The sequence below is a fragment of the Apis cerana genome, linkage group LG8 (assembly GCF_029169275.1).
Source record: "Apis cerana isolate GH-2021 linkage group LG8, AcerK_1.0, whole genome shotgun sequence".
NCBI classification, from domain to species: Eukaryota; Metazoa; Arthropoda; class Insecta; order Hymenoptera; family Apidae; genus Apis; species Apis cerana.
In genome coordinates this window covers 10,676,634-10,697,790 of record NC_083859.1, presented here as the reverse complement: position 1 = coordinate 10,697,790, position 21,157 = coordinate 10,676,634, and the positions used below count along the sequence as shown (strand labels likewise).

Sequence of the window (21,157 nt, the reverse complement as noted above, 5' to 3'; positions counted from 1 at the left end):
CTTATCAACTTCCTCTGCCTCCTCTTCCATCATTTCTTTGTTTTCGATGCTTTTCCCCCTCTTAAACCTTTCGCTAGCTAGTGATGGGTTCGAGAGTTCCATTATCGATCGAAACGAATTGTTAATTTTTGATCGTTGCTTCCATCTATATTTAGATCTATATTGTTATTTCCCATTTGCTCGTGTTTTGCATATCACCAAGAAATTACGACGGCAGGAACGTAACGGATAAATTGGATCAGAAGATTCATTAGCGGTAAAGGATAGTTAGTCACGTGTTTGGGAAACGTGTTTCGTTCGCCGCAACACGTTATTACGTATTCTATCAATTTCGAACTCGAAAATAGAATGCGCGTAAAGGTCATGGGTCTACGAGCACTCTGGCAATGCCAGAGTCGGGCGTTAACCTCTTAGAAAAAGTTGAAATGAAGTTACTCCAAGTGATTATTAAAATACTTGAATTGCATTCTTTCACATAACCTCGTTACAATTATATCCCCGATTATTATTATTATTATTATATTTAGAACAAGAAATTATCCAATTTTATCTTCTCCTCGTCCAATTTCCATTATTAAATTTTACCCATCTTACACATTTAAAGGGATCTGACGAGATTGGAAACGGGAGAAAGAAACAAAAAAGGGGGGAGAGCGTTGCAAGAATGTTACGGAATATTCCACACCCACGCAAAAACAGGAAGATTAAAATACTTAAGGAAGATCCAAGGCTGAGCTATACTCGAAAATATATATATATACACATCTACGTAAGATTTAAATCTTCTCGAAGAATTATCTTTTTCCCCTCGTCCCACCCCTCTATTTCTCCCCTCTGCATCTTCGTTTACTCTGCACCCTTCCTCCCCGCCAGTCGTCTTTGATCATTGTCACTCGAAGAACAGCCTCCCCCTCCCCCTCCCCCTCCCACGTGTGCACGATCCATGGTACACGAAGTCACAGGCCGATGCGAAACGCTTGGAGAGACGCGGAGAAAAACCTTGTGCCGGGGTTCATCAGCCGTGGATGATCGAGCTTGTTGCTTGTTGGACGCGTGGCCTTTTAAATCCGTGGCCGACGTGTGTACGTGCGAGTAGATGCGTCGATGCTACCATGCATTGGGTGATTCGATACTTCCTTCCTTTAAAATATTAAAAACTCGAGAGATTCGAGATGCAACAGTTACGAGAGAGATGCGAATAGAAATTGAAGAAAGAGCACGACTCTTTCTTTCTTTCTTTTTTTCGAGATTCGAAGGGATGGGTATTTTTTTTTCTCCTCTTCTTTGTGCTTTAGAAGAAGCCGTTTTCTTGTCCGGGATCTGTTGGTTGGCGCGTAAAATACAGGGTAAAATTTATCGTTTCCAAGACGTGAAATTTACAGTGAGGGGAGGAACAAGATCGTTGTTGACACACCGGGTATATACACGGTGTTCAACATCGCATGAATGTGCCGTCACGTTGACAACGAGAAAGACGAGGGGAGCAGGGGGATGGAAGGCACTCGAAGTAAACCACCCCCTTGTCTTGCTTAACGTGTGCACACAGTATGATGTTGTACTGTGATACGTCATGCGATAAATTGATATCAGCTGCGGCCGGTGTGCGTTCACGCTTTCACCGCCGCATTGCAACTGGTCACTGTTATTACGTTTCCTCCTCTTTTAATTTCCGCTTCCCTCCTTCGATTCCGATTCCGTGCGATCTGTTGATAAATTTAACGCTCCGTTTTTCCAATAATTTGTTGGTCCTTTCGTTCACCTCATAATTTTCACGTCAAATTGTATTTTCTTTAATCGATTTATCAAATTTATCAACAACCCTTTGCAAATTGTAACGATACTTAAATTTCGAAAATTTCGTAATAACGTTGCTAAGTTTGGAAAGTTGATTAGAGAAATAAGAATAAGACAATTGATTCTAACCTAGCCTAATTTAATTTCACGATTATATTATATTAATTAAATTTATAATCACTTTGTTCTCAATAAATTAATAATAATATTTGAATTGCGATATTTTCATCATAATAATATTAAATTTTTATTCCAACTTAGTCTAACTCAACACATGACACGTGTTATATTATATTATATTAATTAAATTTCTCTTCTAACCTCTTTCCCAACAAATTTTAATAATATTTAAACTGCAATATTTTCGATATTCATCATAATAATATTATTACTTTTGGAAAATTGATTGGAGAAATAATAATATTAGATTTTAGATTCTAACCTAACCTAATTTAACTTGACGAGTATCACGATTATATTATATTAATTAAATTTATAATTAATTTGTTTTCAATAAATTGTAATAATATTTAAATTGCAATATTTTCGATATTCATTTAATAATATTAAATTTTTATACTAATTTAGTCTAACTTAACACATGACACGAGTTATATTATATTGTATTAATCAAATTTACCAATTTTTCGGCCGATAAATTGCAATAATGTTTATCAGAAACTTTCGATATTCATCACAATATTATTATCTTTTGGAAAATTGATTGGAGAAATAATAACATTAGATTTTAGATTCTAACCTAACCTAATTTAACTCGACGAGTATATTATATTAATTAAATTTATAATCACTTTGTTTTCAATAAATTAATAATAATATTGGAATTGCAATATTTTCGATGTTCATCATAATAATATTAAATTTTTATACTAATTTAGTCTAACTTAACACATGACACGAGTTTTCGGCCGATAAATTGCAATAATGTTTATCAGAAACTTTCGATATTCATCACAATATTATTATCTTTTGGAAAATTGATTGGAGAAGTAATAATATTAGACTTTAAATTCTAACCTAATTTAACTTGACGATTATATTATGTTATATTGATTAAATTTATATCTTTCCCAACAAATTTCAACAATATTTAAACTGCAATACTTTCGATATTCATCATAATAATATTATTACTTTTGGAAAATTGATTGGAAAAATAATAACATTAGATTTTAGATTCTAACCTAACCTAATTTAACTCGACAACTATCACGATTATATTACATTAATTAAATTTATAATCTCTTCGTTTTCAACAAATTTTAATAATATTAAACTGCAATACTTTCGATATTCATCACAATAACACTATCACTTTTGAAAAATTGATCGGAGAAAATCTAATAATATTAGATTTTAAATTCGAACCTAATCTCTTTGTTTTCAATAAATTCTAATGATATTTAAATCGTAATACTTTCGATATTCATCACAATAACACTATCACTTTCGGAAAATTGATCGTAGAGGTAATAATGTTAGATTTTAGAATTCTAACCTAACCTACTTCAACTTGACGAGTGTCGCGGTTATATCATACATCATATCGATCAAATTTACCAATTTTCTCGCCTCTAAATCTTAATAATATCTATCGATATTCATCCTGACAATATTATTACCTTTCAGCGAACTTGACTGCGATAATAACGATAATAACAACCCAAGAGCTTACGATTCCGACTCGACACGTTGGGATCTCGATTACAGCAATTGACAGCGACTGTTTAACCGTCCCTCGAGAGCTCTTCCGGTAAACCGGAAACGCGCTCGCAAGCGCGCCACGTGTGAATATAAACAGTTAATAAGAAAACTTGTAATTAAACCGGTTAAATCGAATCTCGGTGTGGCGTACGAGGGGAGAGGGGGGAGGAGAGTCCTTGGATGCGCCGCTTTCGCTTCGACCGCTTTCTCCCCCGCCTCCAATAATAAATTCTCCCCGTCTTAATGCCAAGTTAGTCCCGTTGTAATTACAAGTTAGTTCAATTCATTAATTAATCGCGTCTTTGTTGAGTCTACGGCTCGGTCCGTTTACTACCACGGAGCTGATTACATCGGGGATCGGCGAAACTAGCTCGGAATTGCGCGTTGCAATTTCGCCTCCTCCTCCTCTCCTCTCCCTGTTTCGAGCTTCTCCTCGTAGGTGTGTGATTAATTGGCCGGTGACATCTGTTTTTAACTTAACAGTCGGGGAGAGACTTTGGAGTTGATGGTTTGGAAATGGAAATTGGAGTTGGATTATTATTATTATTGTTATTATTAGAGATTCAATTTTATTATACTTTCGAATTGTTTTACACAGAAATTGTCTTTTAATTGGCTTCGAGCTTGTATTTGTAGTTTCATTAGTTGATTGAATCGTTACACGGTCATAAATGAACATTTTTTTCTTATACTGGTATATCTTTCGTGATTTCTATTTTAATTCGAAATTGTATGTGTCATAGCTAAGAAAAAAATTAAATAAACAAGTCGAAGAGAACTGAATTGAACATTTTATGTAATAAGTTTAAAATAGGATTATTATTGGCAGAAAATTGATGATAAGATAGAGGAAATTTAAAGATTCCATAACATTAACATTTCACAAGTTGTCAATTTTGAAATAATCGATGGTAAACTTCCAATTTGGAAAGATCTTTTAATTAAATCGGGATTGTAAAATTATCGTAATTGTTGTTGTTATTAAATCGAGTGTCTGTCCGAGGGGCAAGTAACGTTTAAAATTGAATATTTGAAAGTTTTTTGAAAGACACGTGGTATTTAATGGCCATTGAAGAGAAACCATCGAAGTTTCGTCTTCTTCTTTAAACAACCTCGACGAGCTACAAGTATCAATTAAACTTTCGTGTGACGTACGTGAGATTAGAGATGAATCGGTCCCCTTCCATTAAATTATCGACAGGATTGACTATTTCCACTCAGCTGGATCGTCACTGGCATTTACATGCCTCTCATGAAATATATATATGCTTGCCTTGTTGCACACCATCGAAGTTTCGAAATTCAATTTTCCAAAGTTTAAGGATTCCTCTCGATTGAATTAGAGTCTTTTTAGAAACTATTAACAAGGCCGTGTCATGTCTTCTGGCGAAAATTTAAATATCGAATCTAAAATAAGTTTACAATATCTCCGAGTTAAAATGCCAACGATTTTCATCGAAGTTCTTGACAAAGTACAATTTACTTTGCAAATAATTTTACAGCGACGTTTCAGGTATCTCGCCAAAAATTGATATTCCAAATAAATTTTTGTATTCAAATATACAAATTATCAATTAATATTCATAAATATCAATATCAATATATTCGTTATATTTGAATAATCAAGATACGATATGAATAAATATAAACGTCTAAATTTATGAATATACATTTATTCAAAATCTTCCCGAGATTTATTTCATTTTTCCTACCGACATAATTTCGTTAAAATATAATTAACAATAAATATCACGATAAAAGTTTCAGAGACTAATTCACCAAATTTCTTAAAATTGAAGAATTCGATCTTTGCTACGAGTATTTTTTATCTTCTCTGCTATAATAAATACTAAAAAAAAAAAAAAAAAAAATAGATTACAAATAGTTTGTCGTATTCGAGAAATCCTTCCCAAATAAAACCCAAATTTTTAAACCGAACGTTTCATCAATCGAATGAAACGCTCGTTTCGAACGAAAAAAAAAAAAAAAATGAAGAATTCGAAAAAGATTGCAAGTTTATCGCGGCTCCAGAAAGTCGGTCGAAGATCAGAAAGTCGATACTCGGTGCCTTCAAATTTATACACCGTTTGTACATTGAGCTTTTGCAATCGTAACTGTATATAAAATATGCAAATCCATCGACCGACACTTTTCCACCGGATAGATGTTATTTCCATGATTGTAAGAAAGTAAACTAAACTGAAACTGAAACTATGCGTATGAATAAAAGAAGCGACTATTTTTTTTTTTTCTTTTTAGTATTTCCAGCAATCCCGATCTCGTTGAATTTTTTTTTCAACCTATCTTTCTACGCGATAAATCACAACGAATTTCAATATGAAACTGGAATAAAGTTTTCCAATTATTTTTCCACGTGGCAAGTCGTGATAAACTTTAATGGTTGCACAAGTCCGATTGAATTATAATACACTTTTAAACATTGTTCGAGTTTTGTCGATTTACTTCTTGTCTTCTTGCTGGATAGGACAGTTTGGAGCAACTTTATATTTATTACTTGAAAATTGCGTTTCCGTTCGAGATTTTTCTTCTGGGAAAAAGTGAAATGTAAAAGTGAAACATTATCGAATGGACTTCTCGATGAAATTATGTAAGAAGGAAATAATTTGTTGATCTTGGGACAATAAGAATCAAACGATCGTTTTACGAACGATCTTATAACGTCGATTTGAATAACGTCACATTTAAAAATGTCTCTTAGAATGAGTAAGCAGTAACGTAATTTCTCGTGAAAGTAGAATAAACTGTATGTCTGACCATAGATGGCCTAATTCTACTTGCCGCGTTTACGCTCTCTTTTTTCCTTTCAATTCCTAGAATCGTAGAAATTGGATTTTACGTATATTTTCTCCAACCTTTACAAAAATTTCTGTAACTCTATATTTCGATATTAAAAAAAAAAAAAAAAAGATTCAAAAATCGAGTCTAATTCGATCATAAAATAGCAAAGAGTTAAAACAAGATTTCAATAAATCCATCAACGGCTTCGTTCACCTCGTTAACAAGGATCTGAAATTTCCTTTTCATATATTTTCATCGTTCCCTGCTTACTTTCAAAAAGCTTTTTCAACAACAAGCGTTGCATTATTAAGTTTAGAGGAAAAATTATCTCACCTGCTAAAAAAAGAAGAAAAAGAAAAAAGAAAAAAATCACCACATTGCTCGCTCGTCTTTTAAACACAGAGCTTTCCCTTAATAATATTAATAATGAGACACCTGGGAATAGTTTTTATGGTGAAAGAACGAAGATAGTAATTAACGCAGCAACGAAATCTGAGAAAAGAATATTAAACGGATTTATTATCTTTTATTTTCATATTTTAATTTTTATATTTCGTTTCGTATAGGGAATTCTTCCAATATGTCGTTTAAAAGACAATTGATCGAATGACAATTTATTTTTATTTCCTGTCACAAATGAATTCGATTTATCGAATAATATGGTTAGTGAAAAATTCTAAGTGATAAATAACCGTGCTCCTTTTTATTTTTTGTTTCAGGTGAGTGGGAAGCTATATCTGCAGATTTGTAAGTCGATCAATATATGTTATATTTTCATGGAATTGCTTAATTAAATCGAGAATAAATTAATAATTATTATGCTCTGTTTCATTTAAATTTATTGTATGTATTGTAAATTGTATGTATTGTGAATAATTTATTTTTTTATCATCGTCGAATAAAGTGAAATCGATTTCGGTAAATTCTACCAATCGATTGTCGGTTAGGTAGAAAACGGTACATCATGTACAGAAAAGGTAGAACGCTACAAGCAGAAACAGTTACAGTTTGTAGCTGTTGATAATATAGAGTTTCCTTCATTATCTATCATCAATAACGAGATGATAATAGACTTATCTTAAGTGATTTGATGCTCGAAAGATAAATGCCCTAAAATACTGACCAAATCTTCACATAAACAAATTTTTTATCAAATTTTTAATTGTAATTCCAATTAGCACCGCTTGCTCTATAATTATCTTTAGTAAATAAAAATTAAAAAATATATAACATAAATAAAAAACTTAACGTAAAATGAATTTGATTTTGGTATTATCCACAGGAATAATGATATTAAAAAAAATTATATCGTTATCCTCGTAATGGTTTTAATTATTGAAAGAATTAAAACAGGTGAGCACTATTTTCACGAACACTCGAGTATTGAAGAGTGTTGAAAAAGAAAAGATAGCCAGAAGAAAGTGAAAAACCACCCTTCCGCAACTCTTACAGCCGCAATAAGTAGTTCAAAAACAACAGATCAATTTCACGATATTAGTTAGAAAAAATTATAGACATTTTATGTAACATTAATTCTATTAAATAAATTTAATAATTCAAATAAATTGAAAACTTGATCCTTGCAATTAAAACTCAAATTAAAGTAAACATACATTTAATATTTCAATAAAAAAACGCAATACAAGATTCACAACAAACATACAAACGCGATTATTATTTTCCTGCGACTCTAATAATAAACTATAATTTATCTATCGCAACACTAGTCGAAAAAACAATCATTTCCCATGACATGATGACTGTACGAGCAGAGCGACAAAGTAGCAACAATGACTTTCCCATCCTTCAAGTCCAAACAAGAGATGAGAAATCGTTCTTTCCAGCCCTCTTCGTGACGGATTGACAAGCCTCTTCGTCTTCTTTCTTCGACGCCCATTGAAACTTGAAACTAGCCTCGAGACTTCTCAATCGCAAAACAAAAAAAAACTAAATCGCGAGAAGTGAACGACAGATATGAATCGCCGCGATCATCACACGTGCAAAATCTCAACGTTCGTTTCGAAGCCGAATTCACAACCACGAAATTCGAAAAATCGACGAGCAAAATCAGAAACGAGTGGCCATCGACCGCCACTCGTCTCAGTTTCGCTCTCGACGTTTCAAGTTGTATTTCCTGAAACAGATTGTCAAACAGATTGCCGTCCAGAGACTGCGTAACAATCTGCCCAGCCTTACCCATTAATTAACATCAATTCACATCAAAAAGTATCCCATCTAGCTCTATATTTTAAACAGCGGCGAAACAGACGCTCCAACACATTCTACGAAATATTAATTCATGAAATATTAATCCTTTGATGTTGTAATACTTATTATTAAAAAGAAATAATACAAAATGCAATCGATTATTAAAACCAAATCTTTAATTCCAGTAATATCATTAAAAAATTTTACAATCGTAAAAAATATATCTTACAAACTTTTTATTTAAAATTATTCAAATTAACGAAAATATTTAAGTTTACATATTAAGCTCGAACTGAAAGAAATCTCTAATAAATATAGTCGACATAACCTCGATCATCTTGAAATATTCGATTTGAGATTACTTTAAGTTTAGGTGCTTTTTCTCTCGAAATCGATGCCTAATAATCATTGCATGATAAAACAACGATTGAGTTAATGAGATCGTGCACAACCTGTTTTCCACATGTGCGAATATATTTTTATTTCATTCACTGTTATCATTTTTGTGTTACAACTTATCAAATAATAATTTCAATTTTCTCCATTTCCTATCGTTTCTTTGCAAGTCGTGCATATATTCTTTTGATCTTTATCATGCAATGATGATTAGTCATCGATTTCGAGAGAAAATGTACCTAAACTTAAAGAAATGTCAAATCGTAAGCGTAACGAGAATCGTGGAATGATTGTCTTTTCCTTTGTTACAATTTTTATGTTACGACTTATCAATTATCGAATAATAATTTCAATTTTCTCAATCGTGCATATATTCTTTTAAAACTACTCCAGCAGTATTTGAAAGATGTTTCCTTTCTTCCAATACTCTTTCATTTTATTGAAGATTACTTTAATGACTCCACTTCTTTAATCGTATTAAGCGAAGAAAAAAATTGAAAGTGGATGAGAATTTAAAACAGGATTAACTAATTTAATTACCAAATAATCTCGAGCCATTCCTTTATCAAAGCACATCTTTGAAAATAGGAAAGCAACGTTGCCTTGGTTCTAAAATTCTCTCGTCAAATATCTTCACGTATATACATACATATGCAAAGGAAAAATAAAATTGAATATTTCGTATCACAATTGTGGGTCGCGATATAAAAGATATGGAAGAACACTGGCGTTCGAAAACACGGAAAATTATCACTCACCGTACCAGAGTCGAAATTTTCGTCCCGCGAAAGGATAGAATAAATTCAGGCTAACAAACTCACCGTGATTCGCCATGGAAAGTCGTTCCAAGGCAAGATTAAAGGTAACTGTAAAGAAGCGAGTACAATTTAGAACGCGGATCGTTCGAAATTAAAAGAAATTCTGATGAAGATTGCAATGCAAATCGAATGGAAAGATTTTAAGGACCCAACGATTGTGCGTGGATGGAGGAATTTGAATAAAACGCGAAAGATAGTAACCTCTTGGCGTGATGGATGACCGCTTTATCCTCCTCTCGAGAGAAGCACTGGAAACGCGTACTCGAAACGAATATTTAAAAGAAGAGTAAAGACTATTAACGCGATCGTTTAAAATCGGGGAGCAAACATTCGCTCTATTTTCGCACATTCGTTCTATCCATTAAAGTTTAAATAAACCATCGCGGAGCTAAAACATTGGCTTTAATTTCCAACCAAGGATATAAATAAACGATCGCGAGCCTGATTTTTACGAACTGCGTCTGAAAGAGAAATATCCTTTTTATTTTTATTCTGTTCAAGCGAATATGTTATATTTTAAATTGGTTTAAACAAATTTAAAATTTAGACAATTTGGTTGGTTGGAAAATATTCGAAGATGCTTGTAATAAATGAAAATTCAAATGAAATAAAATATAATTACACATTAGAGAAATCTGAAACAAGCGAAAGTAAATGTAAATCTTAGCTTGTCGTCGCTTCTCGAAGATTAATGTTTCCATAAATGTATCTAATACGATACGTTTAGTGTAATATTTGTGATGTAATCTCTGCAAAGTGATAATTTTAATACAAAAAAAAATACGGAGAGAAACAATTACCATGTTTCTCACCAAGCGAGTGACTACGTCGATATACGAAGAATAATAAAAATGAATTATTAAAATTATCTTACCATGAATTTTAGAGAAATCTAAATTATTTTTAAGAATGGAACGATAATTTAATTGCCATTACACGGAAATATCTAAAAACGAGTGAAAATTAATAAACGAATTAAAAGAATAAATAAAAATGGATGAAAATAGAAATTAAAAAATAAAAGTATAAATAATTAGAAGAGCGAGCGAAGGAACGTTAATTTAGAATGTTATGAAATAATAAATGATTAAAAAGATGAAAAATTTCTAAACCGATAAAATTTGATTAATTTTTCGATGTAATAATTTCGATGTACGCGTCAACCGAGTTCGAGAGAGAATGAATTCTTCCTCGCGACCCGTCTCATATTTATAGAAACCGAAGTTCAACGAACGTATACGTTTCTTACCGATTGCTTTAAAATTAATTTTTCGAATGTACTAATTAATAATTCAGCATTTTTAAAAAATTTTTATCACTGATCTATGCATTTAGCAATTCATTACAATTATAAATTACGACGAATGTAATAATCGTATTTTTTTTTATAAATAAAATTAAATTTGGTGCATTATTTATATTCACGAATTCTTCAATTAACATTTTAAGCAAATTTGAAATTACAAAATTACAAGATATTTCGTCATATATTATTCATGATTTTACATTAAAATTTAATTTTAATTTAAATAACTAATATCGAGAACTTTATTTTATCTTAAATGATAAAAGTTATCCGAGACGAGGAATAATTTCAACTTATATAAATTATCAAGTACGTATCTCTGTGAGAATAGCGTGCGAAGACGATTCGAAGGAACTGCTCGAGTTTTCTTCGAATGATCGAAAATGAAAAATTGCGCGCATTCGCATTCCACTTAGAAAAACGTCTTACAGAAGAGGACGTATTTTTATTATTCCTGAGGAAGCATAAGGTTACAATTTTTATCCTCCCTTTACAGTTAAAAATCGGTACAGAAGTCATGACCTGATTCGTGTGAAAGCTCGGGAAGAGGTTCACGTGACGCGAAAGGATTTTCGCTGACGTAATCAGCCACCCCACACGAGCCCCATATTGACCAATCGGCTCGAAGAACTACCCTTGTTCGCCCATGCACCGCTGTTTTAATATAACCTCGCCTGTTCCACGCGTATCCACTCTATCCTCCTACCTCTTCGCCATTCCTCGCGATCAGAAAGAACAGATAGAAATTCTCACCCTCTTCGATGCGTTTCTTAAATTAAATTAAACGAAAAAGGGATCGTTGACAGAAATGAAATGGCATGACAAGTATATCGTACGCAAAAATATAATTTTATCAAAGGATACAAAAAAAATGATTACTACAAACTTTAGGAGAAACTTTAATTCGTAATAAAAAATTCATTTTAACCTTTCCCGTCCCATCGATTTCCTTTTCTTTCAAACACTGCCAACTCCTCCAAGAGCAGCAACCCCTCCAGACGAAGCGTATCCAAGATTGGGGGTCAAGCCTCTCGAGCCGAGATCGGTAGCCGCTAAGCCGGAGGGAGCCAGGCCAGAAGATCGAGCCACCGCGACACCGCGACTAGAATCGATCCTAGAGGAGAAGCCGGTTCCAGCGGAGCTGGAGGACACGGCGGACACGACGAGGGGAACTGATTGAGGCACGATGGAGACCGTCTGAGGAATATCGACTTGTTGGGAAACCGAGATCGGCTGAGAAGGAGCCAGCAATCTGACAGGCTGACCCGGTGCTGGTCTCTGATGAGGCGCGTGAACGTCCCTGACCACGGGCAGAGACTGCCTCGCGTAATAATAAGACAGTGGATACCGTTGGAGGAGGACTGGCGCTTGGTGAACAGTGGCAGCTCCTCCTAATCCAGAAAATTGGCCGGTCCCAGGTCCATCGGCGAGTCCAGTTAATCCGAACGCGCTCGATTCGAAGCCATCGTGTCTCGAGGCGAAGTCCAAAGCAACGGGTGATCCTGGCGTGGCCAACAGGATCCCTCGCTTCGTCTTTCTCGCCTGTTCTTCGGCCACCACAACGCCCGCCAAAAGGCAAAACAGCTGCGAAAACGAGGGGAGAGTTTGTGAGAACTCTGAACGAGCTTTTTCTTCTTCTTTGGTGACGGTGGAGGGGAAGATTTCTTCTAGGTGTTAGGCAAGAGGAGTGTCGCGTTTCTTCGTATTGTCTTCCAATAGAATAATTAAAAACGAGTTGATCTTAATTCCATGAAAGAGTATCTACTTACAACGTACTCGCTCCTCATCGTCGCTCCCGAATGGCGAGGGTTCGAATGTGCCATCACTCGTTTCGGTTCCTGATTTTATACGCCTACTTGTGTTCCCTGTTCACTTTCACTCAAATCGACCGTCGTTCGACGCCCTGCTCGGCTATTTCTTCTTCTAATTTTTCTTTCTTTTTTTTTCCTTTTCTTTTTCATCCCATCATCCGATCCCTCTGACTCGCGCAGATATAACGTATATATATATATAAAATATAACCGCACAGCAAACAGGCTCGAAAACGTTAACGATTCCGCGTTGCACGCGCATACACACACACACCCGGACACCATTACTCATCGTTCGCTTCGGAATACGTCGTTTTGTATCCGTAACACCAATCTCCGGATTCGGTATCGTGTGTCGTGCACGCGTAATGCTCCTGTTTCTGCCGTATCGCAGAGCACCTCTTTTGCAATCAGGAAATATGTCGCTGATTCCCTCCCTCTCCCTCTCTCTGTCTGTCTCTGTCTCTTTCTCTGTTTCTCTTTCTATCGGTGTCTCTCTGTTTATCTCTGTTTCTTTGGGATGAATTGGGATATGTTTGACGACGATTGTTCGAGACTGTTTGTGTAGAATCGATGTATCAGGCGTGTAAATAATTTCTTTCCCCCTTTTTTCCAAAATTCAAGATTTTATAAATCAGGGTTATCGAAGATTATCCAAGATTGTTTCAATTCTTCTCGAGTCTCGGTACTCATCCGGACGTTTCTCGTCCTCTAAATTAAATTATTATTAATTTATTATTAATTTCACTATAATTATTATTAATTTTTGGATTTTGAATCTTTGGTACGCGACTTTTTGCACGTTCCTTTCTGCGTCCAGGTCTCGGTATTCATCTAAACGTTCCTTGTCCTCCAAATTAAATTATTATTGATTTATTATTAATTTTGTTACAATTATTATTAATTTTTGGATTTTGAATCTTTGGTACGCGACTTTTTGCACGTTCCTTTCTGCCGATTACTTGTTTAAACGTTCCTCGTCCTCCAAATTGAATTATTATTAATTTATTATTAATTTCACTATAATTATACTTTTTTACTATAATTATTATTAATTTCTACGTTTTGAATCTTTGTTACGCGATTTTTTACACGTACCTTTTTGTCGATTCTCCTCGCATCTAGGTCTACTTATTTAAACGTTCCTCGTCTTCCAAATTAAATTATTATTAATTTATTATTAATTTCACTATAATTATACTTTTTTACTATAATTATTATTAATTTCTAGGTTTTGAATCTTTGGTACGCGACTTTTTGCACGTTCCTTTCTGCCGATTACTTATTTAAACGTTCCTCGTCCTCCAAATTAAATTATTATTAATTTATTATTAATTTTACTATACTTATACTTTTTTACTATAATTATTAATTTCTACGTTTTGAATCTTTGTTACGCGATTTTTTGCACATTCCTTTTTGTTGATTCTTCTTGCATCTAGGTCTCAGTAGTTATTTAAACGTTCTCCAAATTAAATTATTATTAATTTATTATTAATTTTGTTACAATTATTATCAATTTCCGGGTTTTGAATCTTTGCTACGCGACTTTTTGCACGTTCCTTTCTGCCGATTACTTATTTAAACGTTCCTCATCCTCCAAATTAAATTATTATTAATTTATTATTAATTTTGTTACAATTATTATTAATTTCCGGGTTTTGAATCTTTGTTACGCGACTTTTTGCATGTTTCCAGTGGGATGCAAATATATTTCGATAGCTTCGACAGCCGATTTCTTGATTGAAAAATTCTCGTGGAGCGTTCGAAGGATTCTTCTTGAAAGGACCATCGCCACGAGCGATGGTAAAGTAATTCGAATTCAAAAGTTAGGATTGTGGAAGAAGGAACTTATTTGTGCGCCTAATATCTCATCCAGTATTCTATATAGGATATTTCCGGATACTTCTTCACGTTTGGACGAAGAATAAACCTGTCACATAAGCGAGGCCTCATTTTCGAGATTTTCACGTAAGGCAAATCCTCTGATTGAAAGAGGCTTCGATATCATCCCGTGCAAAATTCCATAGACGTGTAAATAATCATTTTATGTTCATCGCTGTATATCCTGTATAAAGTGTTATCGACGAATCGTTACAACTTTTATCGTTATCTGTAAACAGAGGCGAATGGTATATCTTCGAAAGAGAGAAATGAAGAATGTCGTCCAATTTCCTTTCAATTTTTAATTTACACTTGTGTATAAAATCGTACAAATATCCGTTTGGAAAATATTTATTTTTATTCCCCCTACTTTTCCATTATTTCTCGAATAAGAGTTTAATAAAGTTTTCCGGGCATCTCAAAACTGTTTCACTGTATCGATAAACGATAAAAAAGAAAGGTAATTTTAAAACGAGCTTAATCTCCAACTAACTACGCGGCATCGGATCCGCTATTAGTTGATACATAATCTTATTTGCGCAATCGAATCGCGTCTGGTATTGCATCTGGTGTGCAATGACTTCCTTCTAACGATATAAACGCTTCGATTTATGCCGATGGGAGCGCGAAACTCGAAACCATTGTATCCGGCTGATACTCGACAACGAATTAAGCATGCTTCGATTAAAAAAAAGAAAAAAAGGAATTATTATTTCTCGAGATCGAGATTGTAATGCGATCTTTCTTTTTTTAAACGGAATTAAAATCTCGAGCGAAAAATCTTTTCGAACGATCGAATATCGTCACTTTTTTGCGTCGAAAGATCGATTTTATCTGTTTGCAAGAGTTGATCCGCGAGCGATCAATGAACTGGAAGTCGGATACGAGAGGATGGATTAACAGAAATCCGATAATCTTGCAAAGTCGAATTATCGAGGGTGGGGCGGGATAATAGGCTCAGCGTCTCTATCGCTCGGTTTAAATTGATCGACGCCTACGAAACGAGATTTTAAACGGGGTGTGGAAACAAAACCGGGGCTGAATTAACTGAGGAATACGTTCAACCGGGTGAAAACAAGGGTGAGACAAAATTATATCCGTGCCAACTTGTATTATCGTGTAATTGCTTTTCTTTTTTTGCTCCATTCATTTAAAAATGTATATTCTTTCGTCACATTGGAGACGTATTTAACAATTAGAGTAACAAGATGAAATCCTGTTGGTGATCCTCCTTTAAATTTTTAGAAAGTAAGTACGAAATGTATGTACTAGTTTATCTCTTTTTCGTAAAATATTTAAAAATATTTAAAAATTACCTTCTACGAATGAAATATTTGAAAAAATACCAAGGATGACGTTAGAAATTTCGTGTTGTGTAAACGAACTCTTTAGAAAAATTCCACGATCGTTTTATCAAATTCTGCTCCACACTAGTTTCGATTCATACGAATGGAACGCTCGTCGTAGATTTCAATTTCAATTTCCGTCGTTGCTGAATATTTTATTAAAAAAAGAAAAAAAAATAAGGAACCAGAAATTCTTCGAAAAAAGTGTCGAATAAACGCTTGTTATTTTTTTGAAGCAAATACACGCATGCGCATACGTAGTAATGATAATCTGTTCATAAATTATTTGAATACACAGACTCCTCACGTTCGTCCAATATTTTCCTTCAAATATCCAAATAATCTTTCTCCCCCCGGGCAACATTCTTCGTATGGAATACGAACGCACAGATATTCGTAATTAGATTTCCTGGAAAATTGCAGAAGGAAAAAGTAGTGGCGAGAAAATGGAGGTGTCACGAAGGAAATCGAAGATTGATCGTATCGATTATTTCCAGTCGAATGCGTTATTCTCACGTTTATATTTATATAATGATAATGATCGACGAGTTATCTAACGTATCTCGTACGTAATCGAGATACGAATTATAAAAATTGGAAAAATTAATTACTGAAAATTGGACAGATTTTCCTTTGAATCCGTGAATTTCTAATTTAAATACACGATTCTTTTTCTTTATCGGGAAAAATACGAAGCATCGCGAATGTTAACAAATACTTTTGTTAAAGAGACGATCTAAAAATATTTGAAAAATGAATTTTGAACGTTTGAAAAATTGTTTACAAACAATTTATGTAAGAAAGATTTTTAAACGAATATTTAGAGGAGAGTGGAGAATTGAGAATTGAAATTATTTGTTTATTTATTTATCTTCTTAAAAATGGGATAAAAGAGGCTTCCAATCGATGTCGAAAGAGTGTTTTAAAATTCAAGATTTGAATTTACTCGTGCGATAAAGTGTTGCCAACTTGAAAGAAATGGAGCACTGCACTAAGAACGCGTTTTCATCATCGAGCAATAATTCGAAAATAATGAAGATTTTTCGAACAAAATAATTTTCATCTTGATGAATTAATCGACAAAATTGTCGCATTTGGGGTTCAGAAAATCCACAAAGCGATCGTCGAGAAACAAATGCACCCACAACGTGTCACTAATCCTGATTTTGGGCTGCTCAGACGATAACAATTAATGGTGCTCGCAATCGCGACACGATAATCCAGTTTTTCCTGCCTAAATTTCAGGATACGGATGTGGACGACACGTGGTTTCAACAGACGGCGCCACGTGTCGAGAAACGATTCGAGTCATTTCCTGGTCGTGTTTTCGTGATCAGAATTGGCCGTTGCACTTTTTTCTTCGGAGCTTTTCGAAGTCTAAGGTTTACCACGCCTCAAAGAAGAAAATTAAACGTATCAACGAAATTCAAATTCCACGTTCGTGCAAAATGTGATGAAAAATTTAAACGAAAGAGCGCGTATCTGCCGTTTACCCAACATATTCATACATAACCTTACATCTTTATGAATCAATAAAAAATTTTTAATTGCAAACCAGTCATTTTCTGTTACGAAATTACTTCCTCTTATACTTCCTTCGTTTCAAAGACGGATTTCCTTTCGATTATTTCAAAATACCGAGAACGTGATAGGCAACGGAATAATTTATCGGTATCGCGATCATCGTTCATATTCGCGATGCAACGATATTCTTCGTGGACATCTGCCAAACTTGCTCTACCAAGATAGCCGATGCGTAGTTACGTCTGTTGGAATCGTCGTCCAGGTATTTATGCCCGAAAAAATATCAACGTCGCCAATTTTTAACACCGTTAAACCGATTAATCTTTCGAAACTTTCGAATTTTATCGAAAATATCTCTCGAACACTCCGATTAATTAATACTGGAATTTATAAAAAAAATATATATATATCTAACACCGATCTCGCGAAATTAATAAAAATGGATCGCGTAAAAAAAAATGTATAACTCTGTTGCAAAAAGAAAAGCAAAAATAGTTAAACGATTTATCCTTCGAAAGAGAAATCACCAGAGACACGTAGAATGTCAAATCTATCTTCGATTTATCGAAATAAAAAATGAAGAAATCGAGCAAATCCCCGATATTCAGATTCCCCTCCAAGCAAAAATTCCGTCTCTCGCATTTTTCACTAATCGGGCAAGAAATATCAGGAATATGAATTTTGATCGATCCTTCATATTTTTTTCCTTTTTTTTTTTTTTTTGCTCCACTCGACACGACACCGTGGGTTTGAGAAAAGCCGTGGACCCGGTTGAAGGTGGGAGCGATCGAAACAAACCATGTCTCGATAAAAACAATCGTTCGACTCGATTACCCTCGTCCGGCGACACACGAATGTCGCTGTCTTCGTAAGAATCGCGCAGGATCTCGGCCGTACGTGGAAGAAAATTCGCGTTTTTTTTACCGCGACTTGGTCGAATTATGGTAGCAGTGGGCAGCGAGGACACGCGCCCCGTTCATCGACCTGTATTAGACCTGTGGTAAGAGGCAACAAAGCGAGGAAATGAGGCGGTGTCGATAACCTAACCTTCTCGAACGTGATGTCAGTCGAGGCCAGAGCCAGCGACACGACCACTTGCGCTTCGGAGACCGATGGTTCGTTATTCTTAATCAATTAGATGTTAGTATTACTGGTAGCACATCACCTTATTCCTGGCCGAATTCCCTTGTGCGAGCGTTTATTCTCGTCGAGGGATAGAGAGAGAGGGAGGGGAGGGGGGATAACGAGGATAAAATAGCTCATTACTTTATTTCCGACCGAATTCCCGTTTGTTCTCTATGAGAAAACTTTGAAAGGAGAACGAATCTTTTTCGATAACGAAGATAGAATAGGTGTTGTTGGAGAGAAGAAATAGTTGGAAGCGAGGGAGACAGAGAGTCGAAGATTGATCGATTTGAAGTTTTTTCTTTTTTTTTGAAAGAGAGAGAGAAAGAAATTGCACAGCTTGACGAGCTGTACGATACGTCGTTACGGCATTAATCATAGTCGGGATAGAAATGCACGGGGGGAGACTAATCATAGTGGGTGGTCGTTAGCGCGGTGTTCATGAACGGGCAATGCCTCGGTGCATTATGACCGATAGTTATTGTTCAATTTAGTCCTGGTTAGTTCGCGATACAGAACTATACGGCATCGTCTATTGTAAATTATAATATTTCGCGCTTTTATCAGGGAAGTTATAAATTCAAATATAATATAATTTATGGTATAAACTCAATATTGGAATTTTGATATAAAACTAAGTGTAGCATCGTTTATTGTAAAATGTAATATTTGTCGCGTTTGTTAGGAAACTTATGAATTCGAATATAATACATTTTAGTTTTGAGTCAATTTCGATACGGAACTCTATTACGAAATATAATATATTTAATTTTTTGAATTTTTCTTCATTTCCAAATTTCCCCATTCTCATATCCTCACAGTCAATATTGTCATCCCTATATCTTTAATTGATTTAATCTCGATACAGAATCCTATTACAAAATATAATATTTATCTTACCCTTTGAATTAACAAAATATTGCTGCTCTCATATTTTCATAATCAACATTGTATTTCTTGTCATTTCAATATACATCAATATTATCATCTCTATACCTTTAATTGATTTAATTTTGACATAGAACTCTATCGCAAAATATAATATTTATTTTATCCTTTGTCCCCAACAAAATATTGCTACTCTCATATTTTCATAATTAATATCGTATTTCTTGTCATCTCAATATACATCCTTTATTAATTTAATTTTTGCTATTCTCATATTCTCAATATTATCATCCCTATATCTTTAATTGATTTAATTTTGACATAGAACTCTATCGCAAAATATAATATTTATTTTATCCTTTGTCCCCAACAAAATATTGCTACTCTCATATTTTCATAATTAATATCGTATTTCTTGTCATTTCAATATACATCCTTTATTAATTTAATTTTTGCTATTCTCATATTCTCAATATTATCATCCCTATATCTTTAATTGATTTAATTTTGACATAGAACTCTATCGCAAAATATAATATTTATTTTATCCTTTGTCCCCAACAAAATATTGCTACTCTCATATTTTCATAATTAATATCGTATTTCTTGTCATCTTTTATTAATTTAATTTTAATTTATTTTACTTTTTGAATTTTGCTATTCTTATATTTTCTTCTCAGTAATTAATATCGTATTTCTTGTCATCTCAATATACATCTTTTATTAATTTAATTTTTGCTATTCTCATATTTTCATAACCAATATTGTCATCTGCGCCAATGTAATTGATTTAATTTCTACATAGAACTCTATTGCGAAATATAATATTTATTTCACCTTTTGAATTTTTCCCAGCAAAAAATCGTCTGCCCTCATCTGTAATCGATTAAAATACCGATTCGAAAATTAAATCGAAACGTCATTATCCACGCAACGTATACTATCACGAGCCCTTTCTATCGGTAGACGGAGATTACGAGACGTCCAGTGAAGGGGTAATTCGTGACGTGCAAGAGAAACAAGTTAGAGATATCCATCCGACCAAGTCACAGAGAATGGATTCGGAGTGCGACGACGAGGCGGAGAATTTGAAAGGGGAAAACTCGTCGGAAGATTGTTGCAATCAAAAAAATGCGTTCGTGACGAACGTGTTGTCCAAGTCCATGCCCGTGTTGAAAAGCACATCGTCCAGGGAGAATAACGAGGAGGAGGACAAAATACCCATGTCCGAGTCCTCTTTGGCGCGTCACAAGATGATGGGCAAGATCGAGACACGAATTGGCTCCCTCTTATCTTCGACATCTAACGTGACCAGGTCGACCGATACGTCTAGAATGGACATAATCGACGAGAGTTACGAGCCCAAGAAGCAGGAGTCGAGGACCACGCTACCCATTCTCCAGGTGATCACTCGGCCGCCAACGGAGACCATAATCCTTCCTTTTTCACCCTTTCCCACACATCTCTCTCTCTGCCTATCTTATATCATTACATGACCCTACCCTACCGAGTAGGACAAAAGACAAGTACGTT

The 21,157-nt window shown here is 34.4% G+C and overlaps 2 protein-coding genes across 7 annotated transcripts in view; one reads left to right on the top strand and one right to left on the bottom strand.

The window, feature by feature from the left end:
• Nucleotides 1-21,157, top strand: part of LOC108001532 (cAMP-specific 3',5'-cyclic phosphodiesterase) — a 319,149-nt gene that overhangs the window by 59,776 nt on the left and 238,216 nt on the right. The window lies entirely within an intron of this gene.
• On the bottom strand, nt 11,873-12,969 carry LOC108001534 (uncharacterized). The gene is made up of 2 exons (XM_017062570.3): nt 12,816-12,969; nt 11,873-12,630 (listed from the first exon to the last, which is right to left on the bottom strand). Exons 1-2 carry the CDS (start codon nt 12,867-12,869, stop codon nt 12,004-12,006), a joined length of 681 nt encoding a protein of 226 aa, XP_016918059.2. The 5' UTR covers nt 12,870-12,969; the 3' UTR covers nt 11,873-12,003.

What these genes read in the sequence shown, in the direction of transcription:
- LOC108001534 (XM_017062570.3), bottom strand. Translation starts at nt 12,869, where the DNA reads ATGGCACATTCGAACCCTCGCCATTCGGGAGCGACGATGAGGAGCGAG. An exon ending in CGATGAGGAGCGAGTACGTT is followed by an intron (nt 12,631 to 12,815) that starts GTAAGTAGATAC and finishes TCGTTTTCGCAG; the next exon opens with CTGTTTTGCCTTTTGGCGGG.